The sequence below is a fragment of the Carassius gibelio genome, chromosome B18, assembly GCF_023724105.1.
Source record: "Carassius gibelio isolate Cgi1373 ecotype wild population from Czech Republic chromosome B18, carGib1.2-hapl.c, whole genome shotgun sequence".
Taxonomy (NCBI): domain Eukaryota; kingdom Metazoa; phylum Chordata; class Actinopteri; order Cypriniformes; family Cyprinidae; genus Carassius; species Carassius gibelio.
In genome coordinates, this window is record NC_068413.1 from 7,239,945 (window position 1) to 7,259,367 (window position 19,423).

General features: G+C 36.5%; 1 protein-coding gene across 2 annotated transcripts in view; it reads right to left on the minus strand.

Moving 5' to 3' along the window:
- The window catches only part of btbd11b (BTB (POZ) domain containing 11b), a 57,226-nt gene that overhangs the window by 10,162 nt on the left and 27,641 nt on the right, over positions 1–19,423 (minus strand). For both annotated transcript variants that reach the window (XM_052582617.1, XM_052582618.1), the window contains exons 2-4: positions 11,325–11,468; positions 1,395–1,599; positions 197–349 (exon numbers count right to left, since the gene is read on the minus strand). In XM_052582617.1, the coding sequence (XP_052438577.1) occupies positions 197–349; positions 1,395–1,599; positions 11,325–11,468 (502 nt within the window). The remainder of the gene's footprint in view (positions 1–196; positions 350–1,394; positions 1,600–11,324; positions 11,469–19,423) is intronic.

The window sequence follows — 19,423 nt, forward strand, 5'->3', positions numbered from 1 at the left end:
CATCTATGAACGAATCTTTCATTACAACACTTGGCCTAATAACAATAAAACAGCAGCTATGGTGTGATGCATGCCTTATGTTGGGTCAACTGTGCTTGTTTTCCCTGTACAGACTGTTTATGAGCTATTTTCATTTCACTCATGATGGGTAGCAATATCTGGTAGCTGGATGTTAATTTAATGGTAGCACGCTTACTTCAGCTGGCGGGGTTCACAATCCACCCCGGGCAGCAGGAGTCTGGCCGCCTGCCGAACATCATCGCTATCCACTGAAAAGCTGCGGCGGTGCTCTGCATGTGCCAAAGCTACTCTAATCCACTCCATCAGAGGAGGCAGTACGAGAAACGGCCTGCAGGAGGAGACAAAATGACTATGTTATTTAACAAATACACATTATATGACATTTTGCTATTATTATTGTATCAACTACTGTTAAATTATATTTTATATTTTCAGTTTTCATATTAACTTTAGTTTAATTCTTTTTAACCTATTATTGATATTTGATTTATTAAATTTTTGTAGTATACTATTTGCATATAGCCTATATTAACTTTGATATAAAAAGCTGGAATAATTAAAAGTTTTTGATATTAGAAGAAAGAATAAAGAAAAAGAGAAAAATCACAATTTTAAAGAACAATTTTTCTAAATGTAATTTATTCCTCTTGTGGCAAAGCTGAATTTTCAGCAGCTGTTGCTTCAATGTCACATGATCAATCAGATTATGTATAGTATGTTTATATATATAACTCATTTTAGTCAGCTGCCAAGGCAACATCTAATTTTTGCTTATTGTAAGTTTTCCATTTAATATTTATTACTGCTAATATTAGTGTTATTTCAATTAACAACAGTTTTAATAGTTTTAGTTAGTAATAACAACACTGATCTTTATATTCTTTAATCTCTGAGAGAGAAAACTGGAATTGATCTCACAGCAGCTGATTTAATATCAGCTCAACTAACAAAAGCCCTTTTCTTGACCTTGGAAGATGAAATTTTTCAAATTAGGTTTCTGAGCTAGATCTAATTAGCAGCTGAGCAACACAATGTAACCTGAGAATTTACACCAAACAAGATCAAAATTTAGCAGACAAATCAACCCGTAAATGTTTACTCATTCAGTTTCTTTGAAAATGACACTAACATAATTTCCCATCAAATACAGGAAGTGCGTCACCTACTCTTAATTTATTTATGACGTGGCTTCCTTTCATTGCATTGCCTTTGGCTTCCAGTCCATAGCACTGTATTTCACATTTACACTCCTCTGCATTTCATCATATTACAGTGTCAAGCTGAATAAACGACTTGGTTTAAGGTCTTGAGCCACTGCATCAATCAGAAAGCTCCCCAGCAAAAATACCCAGCCACAGTGGAAGTCCCCTCACCTCTCGGTCTGTAAGGTGACTTTGGATGGCTCTACGTTGGGGTTCTCCCACTCCATCTGAGGGCAGTGCATGAAGTAGCAGAGCGTATATAAAGCCTCGGGCTCCCAGTGGATCAGGCTGCTCTTCTGAGGGAGCGGAGTGCCATTGCTGTGGTTCTTTATGCTCAGAGGCTGGAGGTGATGCATGGCTCTGGACACTAAATCACCTGTCAGGGCACAAGAGACCTTTGGTTTGCTGGGAATGATGTAAATGGTGAAGGACAGTACTGTCGTGGCATTGGTACTACAGCATAAAAAATTAGCTGCTCTGTCAATCTTTCTCTGCCAGTCAGCTGTTTGTAGAACCTCGGCAGCACATTTGTCAGTAATGAATTTCTTGGCCAGTCCATCAAACTAAATATTACACAAAAAAGTTATGTAATTTTGTTCATAGTACACCTGTCAGGACTATGTCAGGACAAGTTTTTTATCACTCCAAATGACCCGGTATATTGTTCGAATTTAAAAACTCAACAAGTGCCTATTTGCATATACATTATTTGAAAAAAAAAAAAAAGTCAAAAAAAGGAGTAATTAAATGGTTTAAATAAAGTCTCTTTTTCTTACCAAGGCTGCATTTATTTAATCTAAAACAGAGTAAAATTGTGCATTACAATAAAAAAAGGTTTTTCTATTTTACTATATTTAAATATGTAATAAATACAGTATATATTTTGGAAATATGCTGATTTGGTGCTCAATTACTGCCATATACAGCAACTGATTAAATATCAGCTAAGCAAAAAAACACATTTCAAGAAGTCTTTTTAAATTTGTGTTGTAAGCTAAATCTTACTGGCAGTAAAGAAACGCAATGCAGCCTGAGAATATTTATATCGAATAAGTTCAAAAATTAGCAAGTGAGTGAGATTTTTGTTTGCACAAGGAGTCTGACAGCAGTCAGTGCTCCACACAGAGATCTGATCTCATAATCATCCAGTTTTGTCTGGAAAAACATGAAGAAACAGAACAAACAGAGACAGACTAAATCCAGAAGAACTGTGGCAATTTCTACAAGACACTTCAAGAAACCTAACTACAAAGCTACCTGAAAAATAATGCACAAATACACCTACAAAAGCTTTCTTTTAACGCATTGTGTGGTCACACCAAATGTTGATTCAATTTAGTTAAGTCAATAGAAGTTAATTAATAAAATCTATTTATGGCATTATTTTTGATGGCATCCTCACTTTACAGCATTTTTACACAAATGCCTAAAACTTTGCACAATAATGTAGCTTTGCAGGATTCTTGAAGTGTTTTAAAGAAGAGGGCTTTTAAAGGCACTCAGCTGTTATTTTGTTTATGTATTTACACACTCATGCCGTTAAACTACATATCACTATATTACATGCTACAGCCATATCTCACGTCTACGAGTGTGATATTACTTTTATATATAAAATATATAAAATGGGTATTATTATATGAATATACATATGTATATGCAGCTGTAGTATACTGTTACACACACACACACACCGCCTATAGATATACATACAGCCTATATAGTGTGTATGAAGTTATGTGCACATCTGCATGAGATGTTTTGTAAAGAGCAGACAATCTGATGTATTGTGTTGAACACCAAAAATGCAAAATGTCACAAACCTCTTTTCAAACAAGGTCACACAAAGCTCTACATTCATTACACAGAACATTAAACACTCTTCCTCTCGCTTTAATGACTATTGCCTTTCATATGTGAAACTTCCAGGTCATCTACGGTCTCATTTAGTCCATGAGACCTAATTCTTCTGAATGCATTCAACTGAACCACACTGTGTTCAGTACAGTCAATAGCACACTCTAAAAGGAACACTGAGAAACAGCCTCATCTATTGCTCTGCAACTTAAATGACTGCAGCACTCGCACTCGTTCTCTCTAGAACATTTCACATCTCAGTTACTCTAATGAATTAACAAGGCCCTGCATGTGCGAGATAAGCATTCATTTAGAGAAATAAACAACTTTTTTAGTTGTTGTAGTTCCTCTGCTAAGGCTGCAGATTTGAAGGAATAGCCAACCTGATCTCACAAGAAAACATAAATATTTTACATGGTGGCGAGATTGTATGAATTCATATAAAAATGTGCATCTTTTAGAAAAAAAAGCATGAAGGTTCATCTCTAATCTAACCTATTAACATAACTGCAGTCACTGGAGCATGAGTGGGTCATACAAAACATACATACAAAAGTGTGCGTGAGTACATAAAGACAGAATAAAGCAAGAATGCAGGCATTGTAAAGAGTCAATACTGATGAGTTTGAGCGGAAGCATGTGGACTTTCTGACAGCGGAGGCAAAAGATATGCACTGTAATTACACACAATAATTACAGGATTATGCGGAATACATTATCAGCAGCCGTGGCAGCTACACGCACGAAACAATAAAGCACAAGAATACACCTGTCAGCAGAGAAAGACACAACGTTTGCAGTCGGAGGTGGTGGCAGAAGGCTCTCGAGAGAAGGAGAGGGGCTGGAAGCCACCTGGGGCACTTCTGTGACCGACACTCATCTCTTATTCATGATAGCGTGTGACATTTCCTCAAGTCAGAGGGGCAGCAGAGGAACTGACTGAGAGATATGCTCAAGATTAACCAGCTAAACAAACACGGACACGGCAAAAGGTCTTCGTCTATTAGTCTTGACTTTAAACCTCATTACCAAGAGAGCCAATCATCTACAGGTGCTGTAGGGTATTCATATGAATACGTGTGGCAATGTAAGATAACAACACAGCATAAGATCTTCTTTTTGCTTGAGCGTCTTGAGTTAAACATGATACTCTCATCTAAAACAGCAGCGAAGGTGCCCTTCATCACCAGACTGAGAACTAGACGTTGGGAATGGAGGATGCAGAATGGTGTTTTACTGTGAAAGTTGAGCAGAATCGATTGGCTGGCCTCCCTGAACCAAGACATAAATTATCAAGGAAAGGCCACGAGAGAGGAAGGTGCTCTGCTTGGCTTTATGTAACAGAACAGATTTTTTTGTCTTATGAAACGTCAGACTGGGATTAGCTGGATTAACTGTAGTTGTTTTATTTAAAATGCTTGGAAAATTGCATGTCACGGGATTTTTGTATCCCAAAAATCAAGATAGCATAGATAGATAGGCCTAGATAAATTGATTTTGGGATACATTTTTCAGACCTTTTAAATAAAACAACAAATAGAATAAAATTTTACAAAACTATATATATATATATATATATATATATATATATATATATATATATATATATATATATATATATATATATATATATATATATACACACACATGTATACAATATTTAATTACAAACCCGATTCCAAAAAGTTGGGACACTGTACAAAGTGTGAATAAAAACAGAATGCAATGATGTGGAAGTTTCAAATTTCAATATTATATTCAGAATACAACATAGATGGCATATTAAATGTTTAAACTGAGAAAATGCATCATTTTATGGGAAAAATAAGTTGATATAAAATTTCATGGCATCAACACATCTCAAAAAAGTTGGGACAAGGCCATGTTTACCACTGTGTGGCATCCCCTCTTCTTTTAATAACAGTCTGCAAACGTCTGAGGACTGACGAGACAAGTTGCTCAAGTTGCTCAAGTTGCTGAATGCTGCCCCATTCTTGTCTAATACTGGCTTCTAGTTGCTCAACTGTCCTAGGTCTTCTTTGTCACATCTTCCTCTTTATGATGCACCAAATGTTTTCAATGGGTGAAAGATCTGGATTGCAGTCCGGCCATTTCAGTACCCGGATCCTTCTTCTACGCAGCCATGATGTTGTAATTGATGCAGTATGTGGTCTGGCATTTAACATTTTGGAAAATGCAAGGTCTTCCCTGAAAGAGACTACGTCTGGATGGGAGCATATGCTGTTCTAGAACTTGGATATACCTTTCAGCATTGATGGTGCCTTTCCAGATGTGTAAGCTGCCCATGCCACACACACTCATGCAACCCCATACTATCAGAGATGCAGGCTTCTGAACTGAACGCTGATAAGAACTTAGGTTTGTCCATGTCCACTTTAGTCTGGATGACATGACATCCCAGTTTTCCAAATAGAACTTCAAATTTTGATTCGTAGGACCACAGAACAGTTTTCCACTTTGCCACAGTCCATTTTAAATTAGCCTTGGCTCAGAGAAAACGACTGCACTTCTGAATCATGTTTAAATATTGCTTCTTTTTTGACCTATAGAGTTTTAGCCGGCAACGGCGAATGGCACGGTGGATTGTGTTCACCGACAATGTTTTCTGGAAGTATTCCTGAGCCCATGTTGTGATTTCCATTGCAGTAGCATTCCTCTATGTGATGCAGTGCCGTCTAAGGGCCTGAAAGATCACGGGCATCCAGTATGGTTTTCCGGCCTCTACCTTTACGCACAGAGATTGCTCCAGATTCTCTGAATCTTTGGATGAAATTATGCACTGTAGAATAAATGATGATAACTTCAAACTCTTTGCAACTTGTCTCTGAGAAACTCCTTTCTGATATTGCTCCACTATTTTTCACCGCAGCATTGGGGGAGTTGGTGATCCTCTGCCCATCTTGACTTCTGAGAGACACTGCCACTCTGAGAGGCTCTGTTTATACCCAATCATGTTGCCAATTGACCTAATAAGTTGCAAACTGGTCCTCCGGCCGTTCCTTATCTGTACATTTAACTTTTCCGGCCTCTTATTGCTACCTGTCCCAACTTTTTTGGAATGTGTAGCTCTCATGAAATCCAAAATGAGCCAATATTTGGCATGACATTTCAAAATGTCTCACTTTCAACATTTGATATGTTATCTATACTCTATTGTGAATAAAATATACATTTATGAGATTTGTAAACTATTCCATTCCTTTTTTACTCACAATCTGTACAGTGTCCAAACTTTTTTGTAATCTGGTTTGTAAAATAAAATAATAATAATATATAAAATTTCATTATTACAAGTATTAATCAATGATTATTAGTAATAACTTATAATAGTTGTTATTATTAATCTTATTCAATATTTTATCCTCAACATGATCAAAATCAAAACGAAATGAAGTATACAATTAAGCACATTTCTTACTACTATAATGCAAAAGTCATGTTTTCATTACTGTCATGTGAAAAAAACATTATATTAACTAAATATACAGTATCTACCATATATATATATAATAATGTTATATAGCATAATAATTTACTATAAAATAGAAATAAATACCATTAAAGAATTAATAACATACTAATGATGATAAGCATAAGACTTTTTGAGCATATTTTGTGTGCATGTATTTATAATAATACTAATGTAATATTTATGTGGGGAAGTTGTGGCCTAGTGGTTAGAGAGATGGACTCGCAATCAAAAGGTTGTGAGTTCAAGTCTCGGGCCGGCAAGTATTGCGGGCCCTCAATACCATGACTTAGGTGCCCTTGAGCAAGGCATCGAACCCCCAACTGCTCCCTGGGCACAGCAGCATAAATGGCTGCCCACTGCTCCGGGTGTGTGTTCACAGTGTGTGTGTGTGTGTGTGTGTGTTCACTGCTCTGTGTGTGTGCACTTTGGATGGGTTAAATGCAGAGCACGAATTTTGAGTATGGATCACCATATTTGGCATATTTGTCACGTCACTTTCATTTAGATTTTAAGACCATTTGAGTTTTTGCTTCGTTTTAGATATATTGCATATGTTTAAAATACTGTAGATACTGTATATTTACCCTTTCCATGATTTTCACCCACGGTTTTCTCTTATTCTTCTGTTCAAAATACTAAGTCTGGGTCTCCTCACACCTACTGTACATAATGAGGTTGGCTTTTCCAGACATGCCAGAGTAATGTATAGCTCAGCAGCCATCAAGGTTACAGCTACATTTCCTGTGACAGAAAACTCACTACTCACTACAATTACTGTATATCGTGTAAGAAAGTTGTAGATAAACAATTAAGAACCATTCATTGGGCACCAGCGGTGCTTCAGAGCAATGAAGCAATGAAATGTAATGAGCGTTTTATGGAGCAAGAGGGAATAGATGCATTATGGGAGGAAACAGAAACTTTTAGGAAAACGGGGAAAAAAATGTTATGGGCAGCATGGAAACACTCAGTGATGGCAATCCAGCCATGAAGGTTTTTGATTGGTGTCTGGCCAACCTAAGAAAAAAACCCCTCCTGACTGTTGTGCAGGTTTCGTTCAGACAGAGCTTAATGTAAGACACTTAACCACCTATTTATTCTGCATAAGAGTCGATTCTCCTTTCGGGCTGTTTTTAGAATCGGTGCAGACTAATGCGAAAATGACTATCAACAAATGTACGTTTCCCAATTAGCTGTTGATGGCTAAGTAACTGCCATAGCCCAAGGTAATTTTTTTGCACGCACACACATAAATACTGAAAGCGGAGAAGTGGTCTTATTTAGATCAAACAAACCATGTAGGAGAAAGCCCATAAAGTGCAATAGAGCTTAGCTTTTCTGGACTTCATTTGTCCCTCAGTTATTAGATTTTATTTCACATAATAGAAACTACATTTAAATATGCACCACTTATCTTTTTATACAGCAAGCAATAGCTACTCAATCTGCATTACTGTTAAATTGACCCCAGAAGGAGTCGGATTCTTCAGTGCAGATCTGGAGAGGGAATTATTGAGGAACAAGAGCTGCTAACTCAAAGACACAATTGAATTTAAAGAGACAAGAATGTGACAAAAAAGGCTCTTAAAGCATTGACCTTTTGACCTTTTAATGCTCTGCAGGGAGAGAAGTCTTCTACCTAACCTGCTCATCATGAGTGACTCATAAAAACCTATGTACTGTATGAAGAAGATTTAATCTATTGCCATGCTCTGCTGTTATGGGATTTTATGAGTGTAATTACATTAAAGTACTATTACCATATGGAATTCAGGCTTCCCTCTGGATATATACAGCTGTGAGAGAATCGTGACAAGCCTACGAAAGGTCATATGTACTTCAGATGTACAGTGATTTGCTGAGAGGCAGTGACTTTGAGAGTCTAAATGCCTTCCATTCCGATTTAATAACATAAAGCATTGAACTTTATAATAACCCCGATCCTACTGCAAAAGCCTGGTACAAACACTGTACTTAAAGACAGTTATAAATATACATTATGTAATATAAGTCAAATATTTGGAATAACTATAAGTCTCTTACATTCACCAAGACGAAAAATCTGATTTAAAACTATTACAGTAAATTAGTAATGTTGTGAAATATCATTATAGTTGAAAAGAAAATGCATTCCTGTGATGAAAAGATGTATGTTCAGCAGCAATTAATATAATAATTTGGTGCAGAGTTCTTGCTGCTTAATATTTTTGTGGGAACCATGAAAGACTATCATTAAAGTTTCGGCTAACTTAAAGATTTTAAAAGAACTTACTAATACTTATTCATCAACAACACATTCAATTGATCAAAAGTTACAATAAAGACAATTATAATATAGCAAAAGTTTTCTATTAAATAAATCATATTTTTTTGAACTATTGCTTCTGAAAGCATCCTAAAAGATATTAAACAAAAAAAAAATATTTTAAATTCAGCTTTGCTATCACAGGAATAAATACATTTTATAAATGTAATAAAACATTAAACAGTTCTTTTAAATTGTATGTTTTTTCACATTATTTCTGTTTCTAATAAATTATTGCCTTTGTGAGCATAAGAAATTTATTTCATAAATCTTAATTATTCCAAACTTTTGACTGGTAGTGTATCACATAATGTATATTTACAACTGTGAATCTTAAAACTAAACTAAAAACTAAAACTAAAACTAAAACTAAAACTTTACAAAAACCTTAATTATTCCATACTTTTCACCAATAGTGTATGTTTTACGAAACATTACAGTTCTTCTGAATACAGACTTGGAGCTTGCTCACATCAAGTTTAAACTATTTAAAATCTTTCTTGATAGGCAAACTAATAAATTAAACGAAAAATCAGCAACACACAAAAACTCATTTGTCATTAGAAGCTGTATAATTAGATTTACATTTTGCAAGTTCAGCCTTCTCTTAAAATAAACGCTGCCCTTTGAGTGAGAGTGTTCTGTTGTGACTGTCCAAAAGCAGAAAGAGCCTCTGTGTGACAGTTGTTGTTCCTGCCCTTGCTGGAGGCAGAATACTGAATGTGTAATTCAGGGGAGGACCGCTGTCCCTAACCAGGGTTCAAACTGCCCTCAACTTCCCCTGCAGGGTCATTGGGGACATCCATGAGAAAGAGAGAGACAGACAGAAGAGAGGAGCTGGAAATAGATGAAACATTTTATGGAAATCTCCATGGATACTGTGTCTATAAAAAAAGTACTAATGGAGATTTTTTTATTTTATTTAAGTTTTGAAGAGCACAGACATTTCTGAAGGAACAAACTGCAGTATTTTGCGCATATCTGCTTCTCCAGGCTTTGCTATGAGAAGTTTCCATTTACTTTTCAGATATTCAACTGTGCCGTGCTTATTTGTTGTATTTTTGTGTTTGATGTTGCTGAATTCATACAAAGATTTCGCTTTCAAGGTCTGTCCTGCAGCACATATAGAATTGCATTTAAAATCAATGTTCTCAAGAATAGAACAAGCTTTCTGCTGTAAAATATATTGAATTACATAACCAATCTCCTAAGTAAAAGACCTTTACATCTAATTAGATTTGCATTTCTAAAAGGAAATACCAGTGCTTGCAAGGCAGCAAAGAAACAGTGTTAAAGTTTAAGGTAAGATTGAGTTTTAGGCTTTGGTTCTGTTTAAATTAAATTCTGTTATTGTCATGACATTCAGCATGCATCTTTTTTTTCAGATGGCTGCACATGACTCGTCACTGTGCAGTAAAGTAAAGGCAACTAGGCAACTATAACTGTATAAATAGTGCATATATACTGTACATATATTGGTTTTTAAATATAGGAAAATAAATACACACACACATATATGTGTGTGGGGGGGTGGTCGTGTGTGTGGGATATTGCTTATATATTGCATATATTATATACATAAAACAAAAAATAAATGCATATATGTTAATATATAATAATGAAGCAGATAAGAACTGCTATAATAAATAATGCAAATTTTTGCATTATATATTATAGATATGTTAGTGTGTACAAAACACACAAAAAAAGAATAAAACAGAATACTCACACATGAACAAAATAATACATTTAATTGGCTAATTTCATAATTATAAATAAATTATTTTACACATTTGTTGATTATTATTATTAATTATTAACAATCCAATATGTTTTTACTTTTTACTCATTGTTGAACCAGATGAAGATGCACATAGGACAAACTGCTGGCTGCCTAACTGAGTGCATTGTTAAATAGTTAACAGCTAATATCATCCACCTTTTAAAAACTGATATATCTAAAGCAGTGCATTAAATGAAGGGGGAAATCAAATACAGTGCATGGCACTTGTATGAGAGTTGATTGTGCTGGATGGGATTTTGAGAGTTAAAGGCCTGTTTGAGGTGAGAGATGGAGACCTGAATCCTGAGCAGATGGATTTCTACTAGTAAACACATACCACTTTAGTGTGAAATGCACCAACCTGGGGCTAATACTTCAAACGAAATGAATTTGCATTGAAATGTATACCTTTAAACACACTGCACCATCGTGAGTGCTGTGAAAATGTGCTGTACATGCAAATCAAACAGAGCTGTAGATCACCCGACAGAACTAGTACCGGGTAAAACTCTTAAAAGAGGTCTGTGCACACACATGCAAACACAAACAAGTATTTAACCAAAGAATGATAGTGGCTTCCCCTTATCAGAACAAGGAATGAATAAAGTATAAAGTGCCAGAAGAGCTTTAATTTAAGTTGAAAAATAGACATTGGTTACTTACTGAGCTCAGCGATGCTCCCCACTCGTGTGGCCAGCAGGGACTGCTCAATAGTACGCTGCTCGGACTGACTGTAGGCATCTCCAGCTTTATTTGAACGCTGCTGGTTCCTGTGCAGGCTCAAACTGTCCGGCAAACTGAGGATTCCTGCACAAAAGAATGAAAACATTTATGTTCAGCTAGAAAAAAAATACACCTAATTTAACTGTTGAAAAAAAAAACATTGGTGTTGCTTTCGGCTAAAATCATAAAAACTTTAAACCACTGCTTCCAGCTAAAATCCTCAATCCATAATATTGCTTTCTCCAGTGGAAAAGTTGTCTCGTCTAAATCAGGAGAGAAATATGCACAGATCAAGCACTGTTTACAAGCGAAAATAGTCCAAAACAGTAACTATGCAAATAGATTTTAATTAGAAGTGATTTTATTGATATGGACTCATATTTCGGCCAGAAGCGGTATTAAAAAAAAAAAAAAACTTAATGAAGGATGTGTTTCTAACAAAGACGCAGCTTTTCAATTCACAAGATATTCATTGATGGACAGGAGTGGTGTGGACTACTAGCGGAATGTTGTGATTTTTTTTTTTTTCAGCTGTTTAAATTAAAATTAAATTCTGACGGCACCCATTAACTGCAGAGGATCTTCATTTTATTTAAAGATGAAAAATGAAAACTCTATAATACTCACCCCTCTTGTAGTTCCAAACCCATATAACTTCCTTTCTTTCTTTCGTGAAAGATGAAAGAAGCTATTTTAAAGAATATTATAAAAAAAAAATAATAATAATTGGTTTCCATTGACTTCCATTGTGTTGTTTTGTCCATAAAACAGAAGTCAATGGAAAAGAAACCGTTTGGTTATCAACATTTATCAAAATATTTTCTTGTATGTTCCAAAGAACAAAGACAGTCAAACAGGTTTGGAACAAACATAAGGGTGAACAAATTATCCCATTTTAATTTTTGGATGGACTATCTCTTTAACAATAATAAGCAGGCAATCTTTATAACAGGTCCCTGAGGGCTCCCTTCTAGGCGGTAACAGGTAATAAACTTGGCCGGCTGCTTGTTTTGTCTGCTCACAAGGAGAAAGGGAGGCATATCACCTTCCCGGACAACCAGCAATTACTGTAAAGAACCGCTGTCCTCTATTTGTAGAACACAGACTTAAGTCTACATGCATATAACTTAATGCTAATGTTTCAGTGATGACACCTGAAAGGATTCTACACTTTACCAATGAAACAGACTCAACATCACGCAGCGTCCCTGAAATCAACATTAGATTGAAGGTTCGCTTGTTCAGCACTACTATACCATCACAAAGCTTTTCATCCCGGCTTACAGCCAAACCGCTGGGGTGAGACTCGGTTAGTGTCTGAATCACAGTGGTTATTGTTTTTAACAGGATGGTTGGGCTCCTCGAAAATTGGATTCGCTCTCATCCTTGTGTTTCCATCAGTCCCATTGTTGCCAAACACTCCTTGAGCCGACGGCGTGTTAAATTATGATGTGTCGGAAACAAATGACTCGGTTTTGTTGTCCTCCACCGACAGAGGGGCTTTCGTTTGAACCGTCTCATTTACTCTCGTGAGGCAAATGTTATTTTAGGGGCCTTTCTGAGAGAGGGAATGATGTAAATCCCTAATCAGCTTCAGCCGGGGGAAATGTGACAGCAGTGTATGTTGCTTATCATAATGTAAATATATTGCTCGACAAACTCAACATAGGTCTTTCAAGGCATGTTTTTATTATAAAAAATGCACCCTTATATAATTGCTGCTATATAGATCATGCAGTCCATCTTACAGTAAGTGCTTTGCTTCAAGGAGGAATAAAAAATAAGGCGCATCCTGATAGAATTTGAACTAGGTTGCCATGGAGACAAGGCAGGGGTGGAGTGATGGTTACTTGCCTGCGGCATGGGAGGAAGTACAGGTGTTTAGCAATGCAAGACCACACCTCAATGTCCTAGTCCTAGTACACTGCTAGTGTATTCATGTATTAATACAAACTAATTCGCATCCCTGCAGATTCTCATGATAAGATCTTGCTCTCCATTGCCCTCGCCTCAGCTCAATGAAGAATGAATGACAGGTGTATAAGATCCTAGAGAGCGGAGCAAAATTCCCCCTCGTTCACTATAATCTCCTGAGTCCACAGCTCTTATTAAAACTCTCAGCGGGTCTCCGTGACAGATGAGTGTGCCAGGCTCATGCACAGCCAGCCTGAAACACTTAAAGCAATGGGTGGTAAGACTGGCATCTCGCTCGCTTTCCTTTCAGCTCCACTTCCTCAAACATCGGTCAGGGTAAACTTTTCAAATTACAGTAGGCTATAAAGACTTCACACGTAGAGGAATGCACACACACGCACTTTAAATAACTTTAAAAGCCTGGCTTCTTCCAAATCCTGGCCTTCTTTTGTTCTGTGTGATTATGCTTCAAGAGGAAATCATGCTCAAAAACATTTTATGGCAGGTTTTTACAGATGGCCTGCTGCCTAAAATACATTTTGAAGGTCAGTGCTTCAGATAATATATTTTTAAGAAAAATAGCACAAGCTAAATATTTCACAACAACTACCTACCTAAATATAAGGAAATTAAAGCATAGGTTTGTGGTCAATAAGATTTTTTGATGTTTTTTAAATAAGTATTGTATGCTTACTGATGCTGCATTTATTTGATTTAAAAAAATACTTTTTTTTTAAAAACTTTTTTATATATTTGAAAATATAATTCAGTGCAAAAAAATTCACTTTTTACTGTCACTGTTGATCCATTTCATGCATACTTGTAATGCTTTTTTTAAATGAAGACATTTGGATGCTTTTGTACGTTCATGAACTTTCAGTTTCCTTATTTGGTCTTCTTCCTGCTCTTGTTTTGTTAATTGATTGATCCCCACCTGTCTCCAGTTCCCTGATTACCTCCTGTGTTCTCAAATACCCTGTCTGTTCAGTTCTTCGTCGTCCGTGATTAATATTGTGAAGTTAATCTAATGCTGTGAAGTTGACCTATCCTAGTGATGTTAATGTGTTGTGTATATTATCTGTTATTCTTCTTCGATGTTCAGTAAACTCCTCATTTGATCAAGATCCTCCTCAAGCGATTTATTCCTATGCTAGCACACATCAACTGTAACAGCTTCATGTTTATCAAATGTTACAAGTAAAAAAAATTAATAAATTGCAAAAACAAAATAAAAACCCACTTTGTTTAATTTATTGCGCGATAACATTCATATACTTTATCTGTGATGTAAGTTCTCAAATGCTTATACATGAATATATATCTGAGGTTGCTCTTTGTAGATCCCGAGTCGGTTTATTCAATAAATAATTGAATATAGTGTAGAATAATTATATTAATATTTTAGTATTAATATTTTTCAGGTTATTCAGAGGTCAGGTAACAGCATCCTGTGGCTGCAACAAAAATAATTACCTGCAGTTAAATTATTGAAAAGGAATTGATTGAAAAGAAGAAAATCAGTATTTCATGGGTATTAAAGATTGAGTAAAAAAAAAAAAAGGAAAAAAAAAGAGCTGATCTACCAGAACAGCCAAAGCATCAGGGTGCAAGGAAAAAGCCTGAAGCTTGAAACCTTACTGTCATTCAGTAGAGCCTCCACTACTTCACTCATGGTTGTAATGAGTTATGGCGACCAGTGTATAAATGCATTTGCATAATGCTGCATAATAATAAATAAATGATCATGATGCCAGGTCATGAAGTGAAAAGTTTTTCCCTCAAGCTCCTTATTCGTCTTCTTCAAGTGTGCAGTATCTGCCAGTGAAGCCACTGCAGATTAAGACCTCCCTCACTCCAGCTCGCTATCCAAAAGGCCTGTGGGTTTAGAAACCATTAAAAGTGTGTCCATAGTGATACCCATTCCACAAAGTCTCTATTCTCAAGGAACTCAGATTATGATGACATAAGTAGACTGAGAAAAATAGAGCCTCCAGCTTTTCTTTCCAATTTACAACACACATTTTCTGTATTCTGACTGTCTGCTGGACATCAACGGATTTATTTAAGACATTTGAACTAAAAGATACAGACCTCCTTCAGATGGGGATGTGGTTTAGAGCCCATATTACAATTGGAGTGTGTTATTATAATAGAATGAAAAGTCATAACTTTGTGATGTAGTTTCTTTTTAATAAAGCATTTTGGTTGACCTCAAATAGCAATGGATTTTTGCAGAATGTGACTTTGAAAACTACTTTTATTAAAGCAAACCTAGCAGATTCAATTAATGAAATAGTTTGTAACTCTAGAAATGACTTTACTGTCACATGCTGAATAAAAGTATTAATTTCTTGAAAAGAAAGACCTATCGATACTAAACTTTTGAACAGTAGTGTATATTGTCCAAACTTAAGGAGACTTGGTTGAATGTAAAATAAATAAAATAGTAATACATTGCAAAAAGGAAAAAAAAGGGTACTTGTTTTAAAATAGTGTTATTTAATGCAATAAAATCTGTAATTTTGCAAATTTAGGGGGAAATTGTCACATATAGATGTAATTATAATATACTTTATCTGAGGGTGCTCTTTGCAACCTCATTACTTATCTGTACATTCAATAAGTAATTGAAAAATGTTGAAAACTGTTATTCAAGCTAACTTAGACTAGCAGAATTCAACACATGCTGTTTTCAAGCTGATAAACAAGAGAGAACAAATAATGAAGGCGTCAGCCAGGTTTAAACTAGCTGAGGATTGTGGGTGTGCAGGCGTCAGTGCCCTGTAACAAATGTCAAAACCCAATGAATTCACATTGGCAACATACAACACACTCCTTTTGGCCAAAACCAAAGGCTTTGGTTTGGAAAAAACACAGCATCCACAGGTTGGCTCAGACAGGAGGCTCTATAAAATCATTTGCATTTTACCTCTAGGGTGCCAGAATTGCATTACAGTACTTATCGCATGCTCCACAGTGGACCAGTCTACCAAAAGCGCTTTGAAAGGTTGACAAGGGGACATTAGAAGAGCTAGTACGCTTGAGAAGTCAATGGGGAGGAACTACTGGTACATACCAGTGTTCTCCCAGCTTTCCCATGCACGCGTGCCGAGTGCAGATACGCCGCTGACCTCACTGGAGCTTAGAGTCTGTATTTAAATCTATTTTAAAGGCCTGTGAAGCCCGGCCTGCTCACTTAGCCTGAGAATGCAGATGAAAACACACACACACACACACGTCTTCTGTCTCTCTGCAAGTACAAATGTGGAAAAACAACTCCCTGGATTTCTCACAGTGCAATGCCAGCATGCAAAAGCTAGAAAGTGATTCAAGCCACACCATGTAAACCTACACCCACAACACCTACTACACTCACGCAGTTTTGCGCTTGGTCAACTCCTTTACCAACCTCTATGCTAGGTTAAACCCACACATAAGTAAAATAATAACAAATATTTCTTGTGCAAGATGGTATTTTTGTGACACACTAGAGACTTGTGCAATGGCGTTATATCCCACACCCTCAATTTAACTATATAGTGGACAACTGAAACAATAGTTTGAGAGAGTTTTGTAATAGGCTTAATCATTCTGGCAGCCCTAAGCAGATGGAGTCCATATGTACGGCAATAAGGAATGCTGCATTTCTGGGGAACGGAGGGAGGAGTTTGAGGAGAGGGATGCGGCGGTGTCTACATGCGTCGTGTGACTGCGCAGTATGTCTCCAGTACTGGCTGACCGCAGAGCTTTAATGGTTTTTGGAATCATCCCCAGGGATTTGCTCAGAGTTGTTCGGTGATCAGAAAGTTGGGTCGGTCCGCGGATTTGTCGCTGACGGCATGCGTCTGTTTGAATTTAAGACACACATGACTGTCAGAGAAACGGTCAGCACAATCCACTCAAATATTTCCACTCAGCAACTGTCCATACAGCAAACATACACTAAAAACATTAAGAAATGTATATTTTTATTCAGCAATAATGCACTAAATTGATCGAGAGTGATAGTAAAGAGACTTATTATGTTCATTTTTTTTTGCTCAAAAACACTTACCAACCCCAAAGTTTTAAACAGTAAAATATGCAAATATGTTAGCAATATTAGCATTCAACACATGTAACACTGACCCTGGAGGCACTTAGAACATACTAAGGACAAGAAAACACTAGGTGAATACAAGAGACGACATAAAATGAAAACAGCAATGGCATGTGCATAAACAACATTCGCCTTAAAAGGCCTATTAATGGTGTGATGGATGAACAGATTGTGTGTTGACTTCTAAATGATCCAAACTGGTTCTTGAATTGCAGGTCACATAAACAAGAGCTCACAAAAGCTTTTAACTATTTTCTTCCAATCTCCATTGACTTGAGTTTTCAAGGTGAAGTGTGTAATTTATAAGCCACTAACGTCACCAAATAGAACTTATATAATGGAGAAATAATAACCGTCTCAGACAGGTCTTCCAACTCCATTTCCAAATGACTGAAATAAATCAATACATTAATTTAAAACAATTCCAGAAAAAGGTATGTTTAGACTATTTAATGATCGCCATGGCAGAAACTGGTCTTAAATATTAAGCCAACAGAAATGTGTTCACATTTCTCACAAAGCCTAGCTAAAATGTACGCTTTACACATTTGATTCAGTAGAAAGAACAGCCTCAATCGTCTGTGAATTAGTTGAACAAGACTGGTCATGCTGTCTGGTTTTAAGTCACTAAAAAGGATCCTGCTTATATTAGTCATTCATTTGGGATTCAAACTACACAGTTTTTACAGTATCTTAATTCCCTTTTTTTAAAAATGGGTTACATGGATCAAACTCAAAAATCAAACTACATTGGTTGTACTTTACTTCTTGTTTCACTAAAAAGAACCTGTTTAGAGTCATTTGTTAAGGAATTAAACTACACTGGTTGTTCTGTTTGTTTGATTAATTAAAAATAATCAGTTCATAAGAGTCATGCATTTGGGAGTCAAACTACATTGTTTATACTGTACGTATTGATTCACTAAAAAGAACCAACTTATAAGAGGATTTTGTTTGTGATTCAGACGGTATGTTTAATGCTAGGCCTATAGATTTAACTGATTTGAATTCTGTTCCAGTAATTTTCTTCATATTTCCACTTTCTGTTTACTTTGTTCATTATGCCATAGTATCTTTTAGTAAGTTCAGTGTTGCATTCAAATCAATTTTGTGAGAATTTCTAGTAAATTATTGACTTACCTAATGAATAAATGTAAAAACCTATTAGACCTTCAGCAATCTTCACTAGAAGCATTTGCTATTGATCAGTCAGAGCAGCAAAACAAAGTCCGAAAGCATGAAAGTAGTGTAAATCTGTGAATGAAAACCTCAAAATAATATGATCCACACGGACAGAAATGATATCAATCTCTGTGAAAGCTGACATTAACTGTTATCAGAAGAGATGAAAGGCACTAAAACACAAACACGGTTGTGTTTGCATGTGGAAACATGTCCTGTCAATGAATGCTGGGTAATGACCATGCTGTGTACGCCTGCTGCGTGCTCAGATACTGAGCTAAGTGTCTGTGTCATAGATGGCCTGGATGCCCTGTGGTCCTTTTCTCTGGAAAACTCCAAAACAACTGGTAATGGAAAGCGCTACCTCCTGCAGTGACCCCGATTACATCACCAAAACAGCACGTGTGTTGCCCCCAGCTCTCCCCTGCTGAAGTAAGCCTTGCTGTCACTAACAATCAAAAACGTTCTCTTATCAGCAATCTGGGACAGCGTGTTATCAGCCGACCCCCTCGAAGACTCGAAGACCAATCTCCGGTCATTCAAACAGAGGGGTACACTGTTGGAAGAATTGTAAAACAGTTCTGAGGAGATTCCAGTGAGAGTTTCCTCTGAGGCATTCATATGTGAAAACCTTAGTTTATTTGGAGTCCCTGCTCATTACTCTTTGCATTCTTCCTGGTGCTGAGTGGTAATATGCATGCAACCGAGCACCAAACTGCACAGTAATTGTTTGACTGGATCTGTGCGATTCATCATTTTGACTTTGCTGAGAAGTACTCTTAGCTACTGGCTCTTTAATACGGCCGCACGTGACGCCAGAGAGCAATTTGATTGAGGCTTATGC